General features: G+C 40.9%; 1 protein-coding gene across 1 annotated transcript in view; it reads right to left on the bottom strand.

Moving 5' to 3' along the window:
* Nucleotides 1-21999, bottom strand: part of FIP1L1 (factor interacting with PAPOLA and CPSF1) — an 82232-nt gene that overhangs the window by 29813 nt on the left and 30420 nt on the right. The window contains exons 11-15 of the mRNA XM_025198345.1: nt 18175-18282; nt 6791-6884; nt 5626-5779; nt 2782-2910; nt 1534-1557 (exon numbers count right to left, since the gene is read on the bottom strand). Of these exons, the coding sequence (XP_025054130.1) occupies nt 1534-1557; nt 2782-2910; nt 5626-5779; nt 6791-6884; nt 18175-18282 (509 nt within the window). The remainder of the gene's footprint in view (nt 1-1533; nt 1558-2781; nt 2911-5625; nt 5780-6790; nt 6885-18174; nt 18283-21999) is intronic.

Below are 21999 nucleotides of genomic sequence, written 5' to 3'. Positions count from 1 at the left end.
TCAGCAGGAGTTAGGGGTACTCACCATATCTGAAAGTCAATTAACTTTCCTTAGGTGCCTAAAAATAAAGGGTCCAACTACAGGTACCCACATTCAAAAACTTTAGCCTGCACGTCCTTGCTGAATGTATTAAAGAACTGCTTCAATACAGTCCACGGGCAAGACAGTGTAGTTAATATTTGTTTTAAAACAAAAACCAATGTCTATAATATAACTAAAAACAGAATATAATGTTCTGCTTGAAAGATGATGATTTGTTATTTCAATATGAATGGATTTACAGAAAGTTCCTTGAATTATAAAAACACAAAGTCTGAAATACTCAACTACAATATGAAAACATCTGCTAATAATTAGTTAGACTGTTACAAGACTCCAGATGTGAATATTCTTAACACAGTAAGGACATTCTCAAAAAACAAAAACTGAAAAAATTAGGGATAATTTAAAATATGCATTTTCCATCAACAGCTATTTCAAAAACTGAATTGAACAAATTATCCAAATAATCAATACACCAAACATTTATTTTAAAATAATGTCCCATACTTCTCATGTATGTACAAATAAATCCAAATTGAAGATTTAAAAAGGTACCAGAACAGTCAGAGAATTCAGAAGTTAAAGCAGCTAAAATAGTGTTAACTGGACCCTACTGTGCTTCTAGAAAGGCATTCACTGTAGCAGCATAAGTGATCATCCAAAACAATTTAAGTGAGCCTTCGCAACACAGAGTATGCTTAACAATACTACTTTACTAGTTAATTTATATGAAATAAATTATATCAACTCATCAGTTTCAGAGATAAAGACCGTCAAGATCTGCTAATGAAATTGGAAGAGCTTCTACACTGTCTAAATGGACTAGTGTTTTTCCTACACTCACCCTTATTAGGAATCCACAAAATCATATAAAGCTAGACAATATTAGTATAACACAGAGATAAAACATGGAAATGAGTTAGAAAATTCAAGTGATAAAAAGGAATGGAAATATTAACTCTGTATGTTACATACAGAGAACATATCTATTTTACTTTTCTTGGTTAAATGTAAACTTAAATATAGAATGCTTTATGAACCTATACTGTAAAGTCTACAGAAACAGCAACATCTCATAGACAGGACTCTCCTGCAATCTTAACTTCTAGAATTTTCTGACTTATATAATTAATCTCTTTACCTTAACATTTGTAGTTATGTTCAAATTTCCACATCGTTGTCAATTACTGCGCTAGAACAGTGCATTCTCTCAAGTTTCAGGAAAGTATCAGGTTTCCCCCCCACCACTATACAATACAGTATTTTAGCTATAAAAACCATCAGGAAACACTTTTTAGGAAAAAAAGTAGTCCCATAGGTTTAAGTTATATAATCAAGAAAATACATACATTTAAAATGCTGCACTTAAGTCAAGGTCAAAAAGACTTTCCCTTTAAGACATACACTCTACAGAGACATACTAAAAATCCTAAGGTTTTATTAAATTAACTTTTTATATCTCTAAATAAAGAATACTAAAATTATACATACTGATATTTGAATTGATTGCCAAAGCTGGAAAAGTTAATAAAAATTAATTTAGATCTTTTCAGTATTTATGATATTAAACATCACCTTTCAGATTGTTAACTTAAAGAAAGGAAGTGTCATTGGTTAAAGACTACTTCACTTAAAATATTTAACTGAACAGACATGGCAGTAGATAGAAATTCATCCCTATTTCATGGTAGCAGGAAATTGGTAAAAAGATCTTCTCCACAATGGACCAAGTGTTAAAAATACATAATATAATAAATCAGGAAGGTCATTCTCCAGTTGTTCACTTCTGATGAATCCAACATATGAAAAATACTCTTAGGACAAAATCTTCAGCCGAGGATTTCTTTTGAGAGAGGACAGCTTTGAAGCACTGACTTGTTCTTTTGGAATGTATAGGCTGGACATATCCGTATACGTGACCTAATGTTGGGTACATGTCACAATACAGTTCTGCACAGAGACACCCAAACCAGCTCTCATACCAGAAGCAACATGGTAACACAGCATTTCAACCCTGGTTAAGTCACCCTGCTAAAAACACACTGTAGCATAGGAATACCTGTACTCACAATATTCTGTTCAAGAACGCTGCCTTTAATTCACCCACTCAGCTCAAACCTGTCAAGTACCACAATCCACACATACCTTTCCCTCAAAAACTAGCCTTCCAAAATTGGGGTGCATGTCTTAAGTGACAAAGCTAAGTTTTTGGCAGGAATAGAAACATGGAGATGTCATGTCATAAGGTGGTTGATGCTTCTTTCCCTCTGTTCCCTCCAGCAGCTGCATGGAGGAAGGGGCAGAGTCAAGGAGGCAGACTGGGAGAGAGGTGCTACAGGGGTGTAGCAGCACCCCACTTTAATTCCTGCTCTACCCAACATTTAAAACCAACTGCCCAGCAGCCTCAGTGGCAATTCTATTTAGGTATCACTAAGTAAGTACTGAATTAATGGATCATTATAAACTACCTGATTACTGCTAATTTACTCCAATAAGTGTTAACATTACTCTCTCCAATAATCCTCATTCCATTAATACAGCTATCCTTTCTTTGGCAATTTTGTTGTCTGTTAGCTAATCCTGGTCTTTATTCTCCTGTTTTATATCCCTGTAGATAGCTTTTTGCTCTTTTCAAACTTTTAGATCTGCCTATGGAGCCCAGTCTTCACCAGCAGCTATAATTTCAGCTGAGCATCCAAGAGTTGCTGACAATTCAGCTACAATAGGATAAACATGTACCTTTTGCCTGAGCAGGAAAGGGAAGGTGAGTGAGCTGAACATTAGTTTCTGTCCCCGCTCTGTGAGGCCATAACTCTGGAAAAAATCCTTTTTTCTTCATTCTGTCTTTCCAAAAAACAAGGCGTCCGTCTTTGGGGACATGTGGTATATGAGAAAATACAGTATTCAATGTGCTTTGTCACTAGAGAACAGTGCCATAATGTGATCTTTTTAATATTCAGAAATACTGTAAAATTATGTGGTCTGCTTGAATGATAATGAAAGAATTCAAAAATATTTTAAAAACTATAAGTACATAAAAGCACAACTTTTTACATACAATATTAAAATAAAAAAGGAAGTAAACTTAAAAATCTTTATCATATAGTACCCATAATTTTTTCCCTCTTAGATCTGAATTAGCCCAGCACTTAAAGAAACACCTTTTGCCACAGCCAATTAGATAACTTTTCTTAGAGTATATCACAGCTTTCCAGGTTCAGTCTTTTGAACAATGCCAGTACTACTTCCTCAAAAGACATTTGCATCACAAGAGCGTAAGTGAATAAAGTACAAGAGACAGAACTTCAAAGCAAGATCCTTTTTCAAAGAGCTTCTGGAGGATGTTTTATATTTGGAATACTTAAATTTTCTGGCAAGTAGTCCCAGTTTAATATTAGGTAACAACAGTGGGGTTTTTTTCCACTGAACCTAGGAGGGATGGCAAATTCTATTTTAGTAACAGCTTTGAAGATAAAGAGCTGGCAGCAGCACAATTAAAACACAGGCTTGAAGGAACCAAAGCCACAGCTCTTAATGGTTATTTTCAAATTTACTCGAAGCAGGAGAGGATGTTGAAGGAGACTTTCTGAGCAAGTGCATGTCATAAACCTGTCTGTAAAACATAAGACTAAAGCCAAACCTGCCTGATAGATCTGTAACATGTGTTTATTTCATTTAATGTTTAATCTTGATGAAGGTGAAGGGTTTTATAAAAAAACATTACAGTATACCTATTTGAATCATCTCTCTTAGTAGGTAAAAAGGGAGGTCAGCCTCAATTTTATTTTATGCAACACTTATTCGTTTTTCTCTTCCCCATCACAATAATGAAAATGATAATTACTTTCAAACTTGTTCCAAAAGACTGTATATGCATTATTTTAATGCACTGGCACCCAACTAACCTAGCCCTATGGGCTGAATGAATGGCACATGGTTGGGTTGTGAGGTTGGACCTAGACTGAGGATTCACAATCTCGCCCACAGAGCTCAAATTTGGTGGCAGCAGTGTTAACTGCTGCTGCTCCTGGAACCATGGCAGCCACTGTTCACCCTTCCACCAAATTTCCATCCCTGAAAGCTTGAAAGATGATTGAGTTCCGCACTCCAAATACAGAAGGCAGAGCTCCCCATGGGTCCATAAATTTAGCAGCAGAACAAGAGGTGGCAGTGTTTAATTGCAGTGGCTCCAAAAATTGCAGCAATTAATGCTGCTACCACTTGCCACACCACCAAATTTCCAGACTTGTGGGAACATCCCATGAGCCGGATGCCAAAGCTCCATGGGTCACATCTTGGGTCACCCTGTTTTAATGCAAAGGTCATTTTGAAATTGAAGTGTGGTTAGTACCGTCTTTAACCATAAAAAAAATGATAAATGCCCAAGGACAGTACTGGAGACTATATGGGCATATCTATACCACAGTTTTATGTAGTCCTCTCTCTCCTTCCTAAACACCACCCCCCCAGGGCAAGTGAAAGATTTCATGTTTAATGTTCTACATTCTCAGGTTTCATGGTTTTTTGATGCAGGCCAGAGTAGGAGCTAATGGGCATTTATACACACATATTTTCATGCCAGGACACGCCGGAGATTTGCATGTGAGCTGATGTGCATTGCATTACATTGCATATAGTTGTATAAGTGGTGAAATACGTGTCGCTGAGCAAAAAATGGTGGCAGTGTGCTTTTGAACTAAAACACCTTTGATGTGTCTTAGTTCAAAACTGCGTCGCCACAGTTTCCTCAGCACTGACATGCATTTCGCCACTTATACAACTGGATGCGCTGCAGCACTGGGTGCTTTTAAAAGCGCCTGGTGCTGCAGCGCAAACGTGTACAAATGCTGAATAGTTTTAAAATGCTCAATAGTACCTGAAAGGAATCTGACTTTGTCTTCCATGAAAAGGTCCCAAACCACTGAGAAACTAACAAAAGCCAGAACACAGAATGAGAACTGGAAGAGAGACTTCTAGAAAAGCACCAAACAGAAGAGGAAGCAAAGGGACAGGTGAGCAAGTCCTCTGAAATGTCAGGGAAAGGAATAGAAGGAAAAATTGTTCAGCAGTGGACAAAAAGCAAGGAAGTTAAGAAAGAAAAGAAAGGAGCATTTCCCAGTTCTACTTTACTTTAAATCAGTCTCTTTCCTGAAGAACAATTTCTTTCCCCCTGCTGCAGTGACTTCCTACTCAGCTGTCTGTCTGCTCAAGAGCTTCCTCACCTAGCCCTGCAACTCTTTTGGCATCCACCTCTCCAAACTCTTTTCAGTCTAACTCCTCTTTAAAATATACCTCTCAGTAAGGGTAATAAGGGCCAAATATTCACAAAGGCTCCAGGTTTAGAGAGAGACTTTCAGAGATGGAAGGCCCAACATTCAAAATGTTTCTATTTAAAATTGCTTTCATCTCTATAAACATGTAAGAAAACTTCCACCCTACCACTCCCACTTCAGCTATGAACAAAGAATAACTGTTCTGAATAAAATTTTAGCATTTCAAATAAGACTTTTAAAAGATGTTTAATTCATTAAAAAATAAGTATTTGAAATATTACTTCCTTGTTTCAATTATGAAAATATTTACCTGGTGGAGGAATCAGAGGTGGAGCAGTACTGACAGTTGGAGGGGGTGGGAGGAATGGGGGGGGTGGAAGGTGAGTAGGTGGAGCTCCTGGAGGGAAAAATGGAGGTGGCTTGGTAAAATTGTCTACTTCAGCATTAGATCGTTCTGAAAGAACCTGTAAAATATCAAACTACAGTTACAATTGCTACATAAAGAAGTTTTGGAACATAGGTTTTTCTCTCTTTCCAGTTATCACGAGGGAAGAGAATATACATACGCACAAGATGCTGTCTTATATATGTATGTAAAAAACATTTTAAAATAAATTTTCTATGAACAAAACTTATACTTTTAAAAGAAAAATATGTTTAATTCCTTTAACAACACTGTATATGAAATTGGAGTTAGTGTTGAGAAAACTCATCAATAACATAAGAGTGAAAACTGCACTGTAACTACTACATTAAAAGTAAATCCTAAGATGACAAAACAGGGAAATACAGTCAATGCATCTAGAAAGCTTTAACACTGCCCTGTAGTGATACAATGAAGGAAACAGAATATTAAAACTCTAATTAAAATTGATTTTTGAAGTTAGTCTGGAACAATCAGCACCAAAATGCCTCATTACACATAGTGTGAGCTAGTCAAACAATGAAAGAATTTTATTCAAGTGCCTTTATTTATTGAAAGCCACATATTCCTTCAAGTCAGTTAATTTTTAGGATTCTTAAGTTACCTAATAGAATGTGAGAACTCTCTTAATAATATCAGTATTACTTTTTGGGGAGGAGTAAAGAGCATAATTTTCAATATAACACTGCCATATAACTGACAACTATTACATTTAATTGTGTTTATATTCCATGCAGACTTAAACAAGTCAGTATGGCTTCTGGCAGCGTAAATCACGACCAAGTTGGACCGCTGTTTCTTTTAACTAAGTAGTCCCTATTTATGTTGAAGTGAGATGAAATATTTCAATGCAGTTTGGATTTCACTGCAAAGAAATTTTACTGGACTTAAATGCAACATGCTAATTTAAATATTTGTCTTTTCCCTTGGTTATTCCTCTTTAAATCATTTATTCAATACAGTTTAAACTTTTTAAATCAGAAGTTGGAATGAAAGAAGGAAAAGCCTTTTCTTGGTCAGTGAGAGGATGCATAAATCCACAATATGGAACCTGTATGTTGCTGTTTTCATTCGCACGTCGTCTTCCTTCTACTCTGCTGATAGTGATAGTCTGTCCAATCACATCTATGGTACCAGACAACCTCCTGTAACACAGTACAAAACAGAATAACCAAATAATACTCAAGAATTTCTCGCAGATCTTAGAATAAGGAAAACAACAAAGGCAAACAGTAGTTGCATCCATAAACTCTTTTATTATATACAATTTACAAGGAATTTGAAATTTCAAATAAAGCTAGATACTAAAGATACACTTCATTTATTGAATTTCACCACCTCAGCTTTCTTGTTTCTTTAGTATTAAGGGAAGTGGAAGCATAGCCTTCTCTAAAGCATAACTATTTCCATCCTCTCCTTCCATCCCTAAAGAGGTATGGAGTATAAGTTTCTGTCCTTAATTAAAAAAAAATCAGGGATATGGCAGTTAAGTGCACCAGTAAAACATTATGAAACGAAGTGCATCTTAACAGAACTTCTGCAAAAGCTAACAAAAATACGTGTGTGATATGCAACTACCAAAATACAGGATATTTAGTGTTGGGGCTGCAGAAATGGAACCTGTAATGATCTAGAGAAGATGGAAAGAAGGACAAGGCAAGGTAAATAACAAAGCACTCATAAAAAGTGTTAGCCAACTCTACTGTACATACTGTAGATATTGCAGCACATATCACATGAAATCACCCATTATTTTTGGTCTCATGCATCATCTAGACTCACTGTCAAATACAATAAAGTACTAGAAGCCAGGATACCTGGGTTATGCTCTTGAGTTGTTAGTTTAGCCTCAGACTGAGAAACCATTTAATTCAAGCCATGGTTTTCTGCCTTAGCTTATCAAAATGTGGAAATGGGTTTGAGAAGCTGCCTCTCTTCCCAAACTGTTCTAAATTAAGATACCATTCTAAATCAATCCAAACACTGAGTAACATCAAACACTCAGCCACTTTGTGGATTTAATTCTATTAAAAGTAAATTAACAGGAAGATACAGTTCTGCCTACACATCTCTCTTGTTTATATATTTTCTATTACTTCCCTTGTATCCCAGTAGATAATCCACTTGTACCACTAAGTCAGCAGAGCATGTGTTGGCTTTGCTGGAAGGGAGCTAGAGAGGGGTGTATCGGATAAATACTAACAGCCAGTTACAGAATAATACCATTCACTTTTAAAAGGCTTCAACATCCTTGAGCAAAAGGCAGTATATATTGAAAACGTTAACTGTTGTATACCAATAACGCTGCTAAATGAAATGGAATTTCAAGAGACCGTTACTAGACCCCCATCTTAAGTGTGTAAAAGTAGGCTGCCAAACATGCATGAAATCATACTGATTTCAATAGGCTCACCACATAGCAAAGCACACCCATTTTGCCAAATGCAGGATCAGACCTTTGACCAATAACTACTTTTATGTATTAGCAATATTTTCCTTCTAATAAAAACGTATGCTTTTTTTGTTGTTGTGAAGAAGGGTGTTGTTTCCATTTCTCATTTAAATATAATCAGCAACGTCTTTGTATGTAAAATTAGGGAAACTTTCAGAAGTCTTCCCCATAGCAGATTACCTATATGTTATTTCACCACTAACCTATCTTGTTTACCCACAGTAGAATAAAAGAATATGGTCAACCTGCAATTTGCCAGACTGTTTCAAACAACTACATACTTTGCAATTTTTTGGTTTACAATCAATTTTTACTTCTCTATTCTGAGACAAAATAAAGAAAAACTAACCTGTCTATAACGTGTAGATTATATAGAAGAAACTGTGCAAATGGCTATATACAAGATGACTCTAAAATGCATGCTCTAAATTTAGACACAGAAACTTTTCTTGGAAAACCAATTTTAGTTTCACTTCTCTCTGAAATACTGTCTCCTTTAATAGAAGCACCTCAAGAGTTATGGACAAGCTACAAACAGACTTTTAAAAAAGGTTCCACTTTTCACAACTTAATTATTTTTAAAGTTTGCCTTATTTACTTCAAATTTTGAAAGACTGGTGACATGCAAAAACAACAATTATTTCTCTTGAAGAATAGAATGCTTCCTACAACACTAAGCAGATGACAATGTCAAAACAATTATACTCAAAGCATTTAAATTCAAAGAAAGAAAATGTGAAGCATCATATTAAAAAGCTATGATCCTATGATTTATATTATAATATTGCTTTAATTCCATTTTTGGCAAGGTCCCTTCCACTAACAGTTTGAACCTGGGTTTTAAAGGTCATGTCATTTATTGACTAAATCTCACATGAAAAAGGATTATTACAGAGCATAAACCCTTAACTAGTTTTGGGTACACATAGCTTGAGATATTAATGTAAGTATTTCTATGCTTGGTTCCACAATACTCAGGTTTGGGAGTAGCACTCTTTCAATCAAATGTGGTATCAACTTCAGCCTTCTCAAGTAGTATTGCTTCCAGAATTAAAATAGAAGTAAGAGAATGGGATGGGAAGGGATATATTTTTGGGCGATATCTCTTATTGAACTAGCTGCATAGTTGGGAGAGATCTTAGACAAGCTTGTGGGCCAAAGGTACTGTTATGGAGACCTGACAATGGGTACCCTTTGCTCAGAAGCTTGTCTGAGATCTCTGCTGGTCCAATAAAAAATAATCACCCAAAAAAATCTAGCCTCCCATTTTCTGGACCAACACAACTACAACATCACTCCAACACTATCATAACATGGGATGGGATGACAGTTTCAGTATCTCTGAAGGACTAGGAAAGGTTAGTTTCTCAGTCAATTCATTTTGGCCTGCCTTCTGATAGCGACGGGTCACCAAGAACACACTGGCTTCCAATAACGTTTCAGGTGCAATTCAAGGTGCTGATTTTTATCTATAAGCCCTGAAATGGTCTGGACCCTACGTACCTAAGGGACTGTCTTCTCCCTTAGACTCCACTGGGATTCCCAATGTCAGCTGAGTGCAATTTCCTGCAAGTAGAGGTGCACCGATATAATCGTCTGCCTATCGGATCAGCACCAATAAAAGGAAAAATGACATTATTGGCTACCGGCTTTTTTTTGGCAGTTGTAGCTGATGGGGTTTTTTTTTGATAATTATACCGTCAGGCCAGGGCCCCGAATGCCTGGGTTTCCTCCTGCGAGCCAGGGTGACCCCGGACACACCTCTACCTCCTCACTGGCAGGCCGGGCTGGAGCAGAGTGGAGCAAGTGCCACGGTGTCCCAAACGCTGGCACGGTACAGACTGTGGGCTGGCACTGGTAAAAGGTGCCAAATGCCACAAAGATATGACTGGGGCAGGGAGAGGTGGGCCTAGCTGCCTGACCCAGACCAACATGACTCAACCTGCAGTACCCAGGGGTCCGTCCCCCAGCTCCTCAGCCCAGCCAGGTCTTGTTCTTCCCAGGGCTAAGTCCCTTCAGTTTTCCTCACATGACACAGGGGCTTGCCATGCCCCTGGCAGTGGCAGCACCAGGAGAGGAAGGGGCCCTTTCCCTGCTGGAGTCCAGCTCCCAGGACCTGGGGCCCAGCTGCAGGGGAGTGGCCTGGTTACTCCAGCCCTAGAATAGTCCTGTGGGCCTGCCCTGGGCAGAGGGAGGAGAGCCTGGCCCAGAGACAACCCAGCCCTGGGCAGCCAGGAAGGCTCCCACCTTTCTCCCCAGCCCTGCTGGACAGGCTCAGGAAGCTGCCCCCAGGCTGGGGCTCAAGGGCATCATGTAGAAGAGCAGGGGCTAAAGGGCTCTGTACAGCCAGCTGCAGGCACTGCTAAGCTAGCCCCAACTGCTGCAACTGGCACGGGAACTTTTACATGTGCTCTGGAAGCTGGGGGCCAGCGCTTTAATTAGAGCTGCTCTCATTCAGCAACTCTGCATTTTGGTACAAAATTCCAAAACTAAAAACTGGAGAATGCAGTTTTAAGAGAAATGCACAATCTTCTAACAAAACATTTAAATGATGGCAGTAAAAGAACAGACTATAAGATATCAAATCAAGGAAAATGAAATATAACACCAAATTACTTAAGTCAATACTCTATTACTGATTAAATATCCAGCTATTAGTAACTAAATATTTTAAAGACTGAAAAATTTAGAATAACAGCAGAACTTAAAGGCAATTTTAAACTGGAAATTTTGCTGTTTAGATTCTGCTGCTTTTTCTGCTATGGCCCTGTATTTACTGGTCAGTAAACATGAGACTAACAGAGCCCTATCAAACCTATTAAGAACTGGTAGAGACAGATTCACAGATACAAATGCCAAATCATTCAGTTAGATTGCCTGTATAAGCACAAGCCATAGGTGTTCCCTGAATTATTTGCTCTTCAGTCTACAAAGAAAAATAAAGTAACTCAGCCTGACAGTTCACAACTATATGTACCAAAATACTCCATTTTACTAACAAAATTAAATTTTCTGAATTTGGAAAACTTTTTTTGTGTGGCTGTTTCTGGTATTTGTAGTTTGGTACAAACATAGAGGTGTATAGCCCATCACATCTTGACTCCTTTTTCTAGGTCAGGAGTGTCCCAGGGGAATGCAGAACTATTCCATCCAGCCCACTAGTAATCTGGCAACCTATCAGAAGTGATTACCAGTAGCAGTCTGGCAACCTACCAGAATAGCATATCATAGAATTAAGGGTTCCTAGACCCCAATGGACATGGTCTTTGGTGACAAAGATCCAGGCCTGTGTAGCCTGGAGATGAACCCATGCCACTGCCTCCCCATGAACTGACTGCAGCTGCTGGCTGCATGGTTCCAGTCTGGGGCTCAGGGTGAGTTTTGATACCCCTGCTCCAGGTCCTACAGAGTTGAGTAGGCACAACTATGGCCTACTTCTTTCTCTGGATTCTGTTAAGGACTCCATAGAAGTGAGAAAGGAGGACAAGTCATACAAAAATATATCTCAAAGAATCACAGTTACTGTTTTTACCCAGTCTTTTTAGTTGGAGTGGTAGTATATGATATATATTGGTCATAAGGAAGAAACGTACAGCTAGAAGGGATCTCATCTACATCAGAATTTCTCCCCATTATGTAATGAACCTATGCTTTTTTTTCCTTCTTTTCTTATAACCTAATGAAGTAGTTGTCAATCTTTTTAGACTAAAGCACTGCCTCTGTAACATTTATGAATTAAGCAGCACATGTAAAAATGAATTATTACAATCCTTACCTCTTCATGCAAGGGCAGGATGGTTTGGGGGTGGGAAGAGGGGGTGGAGAGCAAACACCATATACCTCACAGCACCCTTAACAGGATGTCACCCTGCTGAGACTCACCAATGTAATATAATAGTGTATTGCATTACGTTATTGCACTGCATTTGGCATTGCATTATTGCTTTTTATTTCTATTGCTGATCCAAGCTCATTTTATCCATACATGTTTTAGGTCTTTCACAGTTTCAGCACTACAAAGCAGTCCTGGAGGTAAGATAACTACGGTGCCAAAGTCACCATCTCAATTTGGAAACAAAGGATAAATGTCAAGAAGTTCAAAGTCCACCATGGGACACCCCTATGCCGTTTCTTCTTGGCAGAAGAAACAAATGGAAATAAAAACAGCTTTCCTTGAATTCTAAAAGAACTACCTCTACCTGACCTAAGTTGTACAAGGGATAAGAGGCTAACATAGTCACAATGAGATTACTTGGTACTGAGAACAACTTTGATAGCAAGATAAAATACCAAAAAACCCAACTTGGTAATGGAAAGGTGCAATTTCTTTGACGAAGAATAAGCCTAGCAGTGCACAGAAGCAGCGTTGCTCACAGGAGCACCATCAGAGAAGCCACTATTCAAGCTCAACAGTCATTTTATCTGAGACTGTAATGAGACTTTCATCAAGCACTCCAGTAGAACTGGACAATTTAGCAAGTGTCAGGGATGTGCCCCTCACCAAGGACAGTAGTTACAAGAGAGGGAGGCTTAAATCCTAGAGACTGAGTCAACTAACTCAACTATGGCATCTTGCACGCCAATATTAAGGGTATGTCTTAGAGAATTTTTTTTGGTCAAAAAAACACTATACAAGGAAAAGAAAAAGTATGACTACAATCTAATTTAAGACAGAATAAGCAGACACTACACCAGGCCTCTTCCTGCCTTGAGCACTGAGGAAAGTACTGAAAGGCAGCTGGGCCTGTTTTGTTCATATGGCACTTGAATGCAAAGACAGCTCCACTGACACTGTAGACCAGGCTGGGCAAAATACGGCCCACCAGGCAATTTTATTCAGCCAGTGGTCAGGCACCCACCAATTAACTACATCTGGCCCAGCCCATGGCTGCCCCGTTGTACTCCACCTGGGGTGAAGCCCTTACTACTCCTGCTGGGGAAGCGTGCTTTGCTCCCAACCTTGTGTGTGGGAGGGCCCCGGCTACAGCCGCAGCCCTGGCCAATGCACAGCTTCCAGGTGGGTTTGCTGCTGCCACTGCCCAGGGAACTGCTTGGCTCCCCTTGCCTCCAGTGGCTCCTCTTCGTGTCCCTACTGCAGTACTCCAAGAAGCAGGTAGGGAGGTGGCAGCAGGCATGGAGGAAGCTGCAGCTGGGTAGAAGTGCAGAGCAGAGGCCAGTGGGAGTGTTGCAGCCTGGAGTGCAGGGCCCACACCCAGTGGAAGCATGGAGCCTGGGTCAGACCAGTTCCATTGTGCGGGGCTCCCTGAGGCTCATGTGCAGCTCCTGGAATGATGGAGCTGGCAGCCTTCCCTGCCACCATGTGCAGAAACTGGGACTCTGCTAGAAGTGGCAGGGAGCTCCATGCAATGGAGAAAGGCTGGCTCAGCCCTGCCGCTTGCTTCCCAGCAAAGAATCAGGAGCTGCACGTGACACTAGGGAGTGAGGCCAGGCTGCCAGCTTCATCGTGCTGAGCTTTCCCCCTTTCCCCCCCGCAGAGCATGGCTTTAGCTGAGTCCCAAGAGCCACATGCGAGGCATGGGGAGTCCTACACAATAAAGCTGGTGGCCTAGCCCCACTTTCTGGCACCACTTGCGGCTCCCAGAACAGCTTCCCCACACCCTCCCCACAAACTCCACCCCCTACCCCCACACACAGCCACACCTCCCCAAGAGCTACACTTCACCTCCCCACAAACCCCATACCAATCCAAACATATCTCACACCCCCACAAACCCCGACCCATCCACACCCCCCCACCACACCCTACACACAATATACAAGAATAAGCCTTTATTTTGAGCTATTATGCAAATCACCGGTATATACATACTACATAAATGCATGTAAATGAGGACAAAAATAGTTTTTTAAATAAAACTGAAATATGTTAGAGTAGATGTTTGATTTTTAGTATATTTCATAGATTTCACAGACGTTAGGGCTGGAAGGTACCTCAAAAGATCAAGTCCAGCCCCCTGCACCAGGGGCAGGAACTCAGCTAGGGTCAAAGGATCCCAGCAAGATAAACATCCAAATGTTTCTTAAAAGAGTTCAGAGTAGGTGCCTGCACCACCTCTGGAGGCAGTCTATTCCAGGCTTTGGGGGCTTGGAGGGTAAAGAAGTTTTTCCTTATGCCCAGCCTAAAATGGTCTTGGAGGAGGTTGTGACCGTTGGTCCTTTGTCGTCCCTGGGGGAGCTATGGTGAACAGACATTCCCCCAGATCCTGATGCAAGCCTTTTATGTACTTATAGGCTGCCACTAGGTCACCCCTGAGCCTGCACTTTTCCAGGCTGAAGAGTCCCATGGCTCTCAGACTCTCTTCATAAGGCCTATTCTATACGAGTGGCTTTTCTCTACATTCTCTCAAGCTTCTCCACATCCTTCTTGAAATGCGGACCCCAGAATTGGATGCAGTACCCCAGCTGCGGCCTCACCAAGGCTGAGTGCTGACATCCTGAGATTTACTTGAGAAGCATCTATGGATGCAAGCCAAATTTGTTTTCTTTTTGTTCCAAGACGGCACCCGCCCCCAACTTCCAAAAGGAGCACTTTGAGGGGCAAAGGGAGGGCCTTCTGGTGACAAAAATCAGGACTTAGGGATAGGACTTCTGGTCCCAAAATGGTGACCAGGGGGCAGGGCACCTGTCAAGGGACAGCGCTACCATTGTGGCACTTCACAGCTCATCAAAACTTAGTAAGTAGCCCTCCAGCTGACATAATTGCCCACCCCTGCTGTAGACCAATGTCATGGATGTGGGATGCATGCACATGAGTGGAATTGTTGTATAACCTGAATGATCCAGCAACAGTGAATGGTTCCACTTTAACCAAACAACAGCTATTCATACATCTTTTTATTCACACCATCACTATTCTCCAAGGAATTGAATTCAAAGGACCACATTTTTCATATGGTGAACAGAATTTGTTTAGTTTTCAATCAACAAAAGGAAGAAAAAATGTGATGCAGCTCCATTTGGAAATTCTTAACAGGTATAACCTACTCCTATCTTTACCAGAAATGAAAATATAACCAATAAAATATACTAACAGAAACTCAACTTTTCCAAAGATATAGGTACAAAATATGTCAGGGACCAATTATTAAGCTACTCACTACTAATTGTGCATTTGTATCTCGCTTTAGAAGCCACTGCCTAATAAAATAATACTTTGTTTCTTCTTGTGCTGTCACCACAGGCATGTTTTTTAGGCTGCATCTAACTCTCTTTCACAAGTGTCAGGAATTTATTTTGAGACCAGCAGATTTGAGACTGTCAAATGCATTTATTTGTTTAACTATACACAGCAATTAAAAAAAGAAATATGGGTTAAAGTTTGTTCTGCACATATTGAAAAGATATTAATTCAAAATATTTTAAGATCTCTGAAATTTCACCCCTTGTTATGCTAATTCACAGAATTAGAGATATTTTTCCTACTCATTTCTATGTTCATTGACATTTATTGAACATTTCTTGGAATACTGTAAAACAGAGAATGCTGACAAATGATTTTCAAAATGGCAAGATATCTTTGTCCTAATGGAGAGTTCCACTGTGACATACAACAGCTCATTTTCTCTTTTTTAGTAATAAAATTAGAATAGACAGTAACTAATTAAGAATTTTGGGGAGGTCATCTGGAAAAGTGGTTCTCTCATATCTGGCTGCCTTGTAATAAAAGAAAATTACTAAAAAATGCTATATCAATAGCATTTCACCCCACTTTAAATGTATACATGGTATAGAAACACGCAAATTTTGAAGGGTGTGTCGTCAGTTGGAAGGATTCTACCAAATGTGGCATGACACATGCCAGAATTAAGCTGTTCTGGAAAAAAGGTTGGAGACATGGTGAGGGAACTAACAGTATATCAACTATCAGATAACCCCTTGGCCCTACTGAACCTTCCTGAGAACTCTGCAATATACGTGTTACAGGGAACTGATCACATCTTCCAGTGGCTGCATGAATTGCAACTGCAAAAGCCTGGAAAAGAAGTGATACCCCTAAAATCACTGACTGGGTTAAAAAACAAAACAAAAAAAACCACCTTGGGAAGTTTTAGGATAACTTTTCCATTACTATCAATTCAGTATGCTACAGACCAAAAGACAAAAATGCTTACTTGGAAATCTAGCAGAAGTTCTGGAATTTGCTAAAAATAAAAAAATAAAACATAAAATAAAATAAAATAAAATAAAAACTCTCCTGCCTCCACACCAGGAAGTTTGGAAAACAAGTTTGACTAATGAGGTGCAAGTTCAATGTGCTAACACATAAGAATAAATTTAATATTTAAAAAGCACAGATCAGTAGAAGATAATGACACTGGTGTCGTACAGGAGCTCTAGGGAAGTGCGAAGGAAAAGTAAAAAAAATTAATTTTGACAGAAAAAAAAGTTATTACATCAGCTATTACTTGAATAGAGAAGATGAGTTTTTACACCCAGATTGGAAATTAAACTTTTCAATTTTATACCTAAAGTGTTCAAGAGATACCGTTTTTAATAACCTTATAATATAACCTAAGAAACATACTACTCAGCAAAAAAATAACAGAAATGTGGCTGGTTAAGCCAGCCTGGAATATGCTTATAAATTTGTTCATGATCCAGGAAGTGATCTGTTCAAAGAGTTTTTTCAGTGTTTTAAATTTATTACAAACACTGATAGATCTTTCTCTGCTAAGCTGCTAAAAATTTCTAAATGATTACTGTATTTAGCCATGGTCTTACATATGTACTAAATCAACAGTGTCAACAATATTGATATTTTCCTTGGCCTGCAGGGCTCTGGGGGGCCTGGAAATCAATAGCTGTTTTAACCCAAATGCTACTGGTTGTAGGTCTGCATCTGGCTTGCAACACAACCAGATTTGGCCCAGAGAGCTGGGAGAACTTGACACCCCTGTATTAAATCATTTCCACTAGATTCTATTTTTGTTTTGTTTGAGGATTATATATAATATCATTAACCTACTGAATGAGCTTTAACCTTCCATTTAAACCACAGTTTCTTAAAAACAAAATAAAATAACTGAAGTAAAATAAGAGACATCATCAAAAGTGTTCTTCACAAGAGGAACTCTTTCATTACACATTTTCCATACAGGAATATTCATGCTGTGTACACTCATTTCCATTTTTTTTTTCAAATTAAACATTTGTATTCATGGGCGACTGTGTCACCTTAGTCCGGGGGGGGGGGCACTTGCCCCCTTGTGACCAGTCCCGCTGACCAGGAGGGAGGGTCCCCTCTTGGCCGATCACCACGTCTGGGAGTGGCTGTAGCAATCGGCTGGCACTTGCTGGGAGGGCACTGGCGCTCCCGCCTGCCCCCTCTGCCCATCGCCTAAGCAGCGAGCATGACTGGTCAGGGGGTACACCAGCACTCTCAGGGGGTGCATATGTACCCCCCCATGCATCCCCTATGCATCGCCACTGTTTGTATTTGTTTTTCATCTTTTATTTAGTAGTAGAGTTTTTATTTTTAATCATCTGATACAACAGCTAACATATTCCTAAATAACCATTACTATTATATACCGTGGAGAAAAAGTTATTTGGGTATTACGATGTACAGCCGATACAAACACTAAATACAATTAAAAAATCATCATGTTCAATTTTAGCTTCACACACACAAATACTAGGATTACCACCTGTTCTCAAACTCCCAAATGAAGGAAAATATGTGCTGCAATATCTAGGCATAAGAGTATATCCAAGAAGCCACATAGCAGCTCTAAGTAGGGTACATTTGCAAAGATATAAGTGGGATAATTTCTCACCAATGACAAAAACATTGTGTGTGTGTGTGTGTGTGTGTGTGTGTGTGTGTGCGGGGGGGTGGGGTGGGGGGTGGGGGGGGGGGGGGGGGGGGTGGAGTGCAGAGGAGGCAGGGGAAGGGAGGAAGGATTTAAAATGTTAAAGAAGGATTGCACCCTATTTTTTCTTTTTTTGTTTGTTTCTCTTACCTTATGTCAGGTGATCCGGCCCTCCCATATCGTTCCTGCCATTTCCTGATGCCTGCACTGGCTTTTCTGGAGGCAGTGCTTGTCTGTGCCTGAGAAGAGGCGCTGTTTCTGGTGAGATAAATTTTCTAGGTCTTTCTTTTCTTGTGTCTCTAACTTTTTTGTTCTTTGAGCTCTTCTTGTGTTCCTCGCTCCTAAACCCTAATGACCCCACACCAATCCCATTCTCTATACTTAGGCCATGTACAAGGGTTCACTTCTTGCCATGGAAAATTTCCATGGCTAGAAATGATTCCTAGAGAGGGAGTTGTACAAGAGTTTACCCTGTAACCACCCAATTTCCTTGCTCCTTGGGCCTTCCCGAGACTAGGATTATCATGGTCAGGGGAAAGTGTGGGCTACTCCAGTCCTCCCATTTCCAAGGGGATTGGAGAAGTGGGCAAAGCCCACTTCTCACTCTGGAGCCCCCAGCCCACTTCCTATACCAGGGACTCCAGTATGCAAAGCAGGCAGGAGGCTTGCAGCACTGTTTCCTCCTCTTGGTGCCCAGAAGCCAAGTGGAGGTAATAGTGGGGCAAAGACTCCTGCCCACTTCTCATTCTAGGGACTCCAGAGTGAGAATCAGGCAGATGGCTGGCAGTGCCATTCCTGGTGCCTGCAAACTGAACAGATATCAAGGCAAAGACTCCTACCCATCTCTCATACTGGGGGACTCTGATGGGCAAAGAGCTGGAGAGGAGCAGCTCATAGCTGCTCCACCCCTCCCCTCTTGGTTTATGGAAGGAGTGGGAGCAGCTTCCTCTGAGCGGAGCCTTTCCCTATGGCTCTACTACTCCTAGTCCTCGTGATGACTTAACCTGTGGGAAAGCATATTAACGTTTATTCTCCCCAGAAAAACTCTCCTCCAAGCAAATTCTAATTGGCTGGAGTAAATGTATTTCTCTCCCAGAATAGCCATTTTTGCTCTGGGAGAAAAAGCTTGAACATCTGTACACTCATGGTTTTTATCGGGAGAGTGACAGTTTTCCCAGCGGGAACAGAACATCTGTACATCTCAATCTCATATTCCTCTACTCTCCTTTGTACAGCAGTTAGTGTTAAAAGCTAGCAAGAGTTCTACTGCAATGAAAGTATTGTTGGTAGCAAATTTATAATGATTAGAAAAATTACAGCTGCTAGTGCCTTGTGCTTTAAGAGATTTTTTTTTAAGTGACAGACGGGGATTGCACCTGCGAGCTTACCACCTCAAATGACCCATAGCTAGCTAAAATTCTTATTGTATAGCATTAGAACATTTAATACATTTTTTTATTAAAATACTAACTTGCTGTCAAAAAAGTAGAGTAATACTTTCATAACATATAAATGGTTGGCAAAGAAGGTGGTAGCATAATGATCATTAAACAACTGTTACTATATTCTAAAAACAGAGCTTAATCAAAGAAGTAAGCACTGCAAGTGATCCAACCATAATTTACTGACCATATCTCTGCCAGTCATAGTAATCCATAAATTTGTTTCTTTCAAAGTTTCATCTGAGAAATTTTTAGAAATAACATTTTTCTAGCGCAGAAACTGCTTTAAACCAACTGTGCCCAAAATAATGGACATCAATTATTGAAAGGAGTGACTTTGCCATTTTAAAGGCACGCAGTTACAATAATTTAACTAAGGGCTTTGTCACAGGTTACCTTAAAACAGGCATAAAGGCACTTAAAGTGAGAGCAGACACATTAGTTAAAAGGTATTAAACTGTGATAAGTATCTTCTAAATGTTTTAAAGTTAGCCATTCCAGCTGAGGTTTATCCTTGATCAGTTCTGCCCAAGTCATTCCAGGGAACTGTTAGACAGCTCCCAGGAGATAAAACAATCAATTTGCAGTCCTCCACAATCCCAGAATGCATATTGTCCAGCCACTCTAGAGGTTTACAAGATGGAGATGGCTAGTGGTCTCCCCTCTCCACCTACCCCTTCATGCTTAGTGCAACCAGGCTGCTCTGGCTTAACTGCTGTGAGAAAGCATGCTTTCCCAGGCTCCAGGGTTTTGCCACATTGAGGCTCCAGACTCATTGTAGATCTATTGGCTTAACTACAACAAGATGCTGTACCAGAAGCCGAGGAAAGCATGTTTTCCCGAGCTCCAGAGTCTCCCTGCCTGGCAGTTCTGCACTCAGCTGCAGTGAGACCCAGGAGCCACAGAAAGCATGCTTCCCTGGGCCCAAGGGTCTGGCTGCCCAGCAGGCCTTGCATTCAGTGAGGAGTGGCTGCAGCTCAGCCAGACCAAAGAGCCCCAAGGAAACTGCTTCCCTAGGGTTCCGTGGTTCTTTCTGGTGTGGCCCACCTGCGCTGAGAGCAGGGCCTCTGGGGCTTAAGCCCTAGAGGCCCCACTCTCAGCACAGAGCTGCTGAATCAGTTTCAGCCAGACCAGAGAGCCCTGGGGAAGCAGCTTCCCTCCCGGGTAACAAGCCTCCCTCCCAGGTACCTTCGCCATGCCCCTGTTCACCAGGCCTTCCAGGGGCAAATCAGTCATGCAGGTCTGAAACAACCTGAAGTCTTCACCTGTGCCTGCTCTGAAACTGCCTTAAATTTATGACATCACAACAATGCACAGATTTCTGACATAATACAGGTAACCAGTGCCAAAGCCCTCAGGTTTATACAGAATAGACAGAAACACATCACAAACCCCTGTTCTAAATAGGTACTGAATGGAATGGAATAGACAAAAAGATATGAATGGCTATGAATATGAATGCTCTGCCACTATGCAAGACAACCATGTACGATTCCCAACAGCTTTCCCCTAAAGCAGGGTTTGGGAACCTATGACCCAAGGGCCAGATCGGCCCATGGAATTATTTAATCCAGGCTGCAGAGTGGGGGTTTAGTGGCAGGGAGCTTTGCCAGCACTGCATCATACCACCCCATGGCTAGGCACTTTTGCCGACGCTGCACCACTGTTAGGCAGCAGAATGAAGTGGCAGCAGGGAGAAGCAACGGTGACTGGGTCCTAGTGCCAACTGGTCTTTGACCCAAGCTGGGTTATTCCAGCCCACCATCAGAAAATGTTGCTGACACTATCCTAAAGAAAACAAGCATTAGGAAACCTCAGTTTCTTGAGGAAGGAAATAAGTCTCAAAGGCTAGGGACAGACATTCAAAAAGCCTGAGCCTGAATTGATTCAATCTTTGCAGGTTAGTCTACCCTGCCTAGGCTGAACTGGTTTGTAACTGGACAGACACTCTCTCTGGACTGAGGAAATTCAGGCACATGCATGCAGTGGCTCATATTAGAAGCTGGGGGGTGCTAGTGCAGCCCTCCCTTCCCTTGCACTGTACTGAGCTGAGGGGGGGCATGGCCAGGCCCCAGCAGGACCTCTGATTAGGGAGGTCTGACTGTGCCATCCCAGGCTTTTCCCCACTGGCTGCTCAAGGGGCAGGAGGGTTGCCAGCCCCCAGTTAGCACTGAGGCAAAGCAGGGGTGTGCAGTACATACATCTGTTGATGATATGGAGCTTTTCAATCTCCCTCCCTGCTTCTTTACACTATCTGCAGCAAACTGACAGGCAAGCAAGGGGCTGATAACAATGATTATCAGCTTATCAGCAAAACAATAGCCTCTCTCCATTAGTTCAAACTCTTCTTAAACAGCTTATCAGCTGACCTGCTGATTAGCTCCAAAATGCCCTGAGTGGTCACTGTTCTGTCTGCCTGTCCTAGCAAAACTGGAGACACACAGACACCTGTCAGCATTAGCTAGTATACCACATGCGTAGGGTCCATGGGGCTGCGGTTTGTGCTGTGGGAGATGGGAGAGAGGGAGGCATT

Source organism: Alligator sinensis, unplaced genomic scaffold, assembly GCF_000455745.1.
Source record: "Alligator sinensis unplaced genomic scaffold, ASM45574v1 scaffold134_1, whole genome shotgun sequence".
Lineage (NCBI taxonomy): Eukaryota > Metazoa > Chordata > Crocodylia > Alligatoridae > Alligator > Alligator sinensis.
Note: the sequence above shows the minus strand (reverse complement) of the source record. Positions and strands in the feature narration are given on the sequence as shown.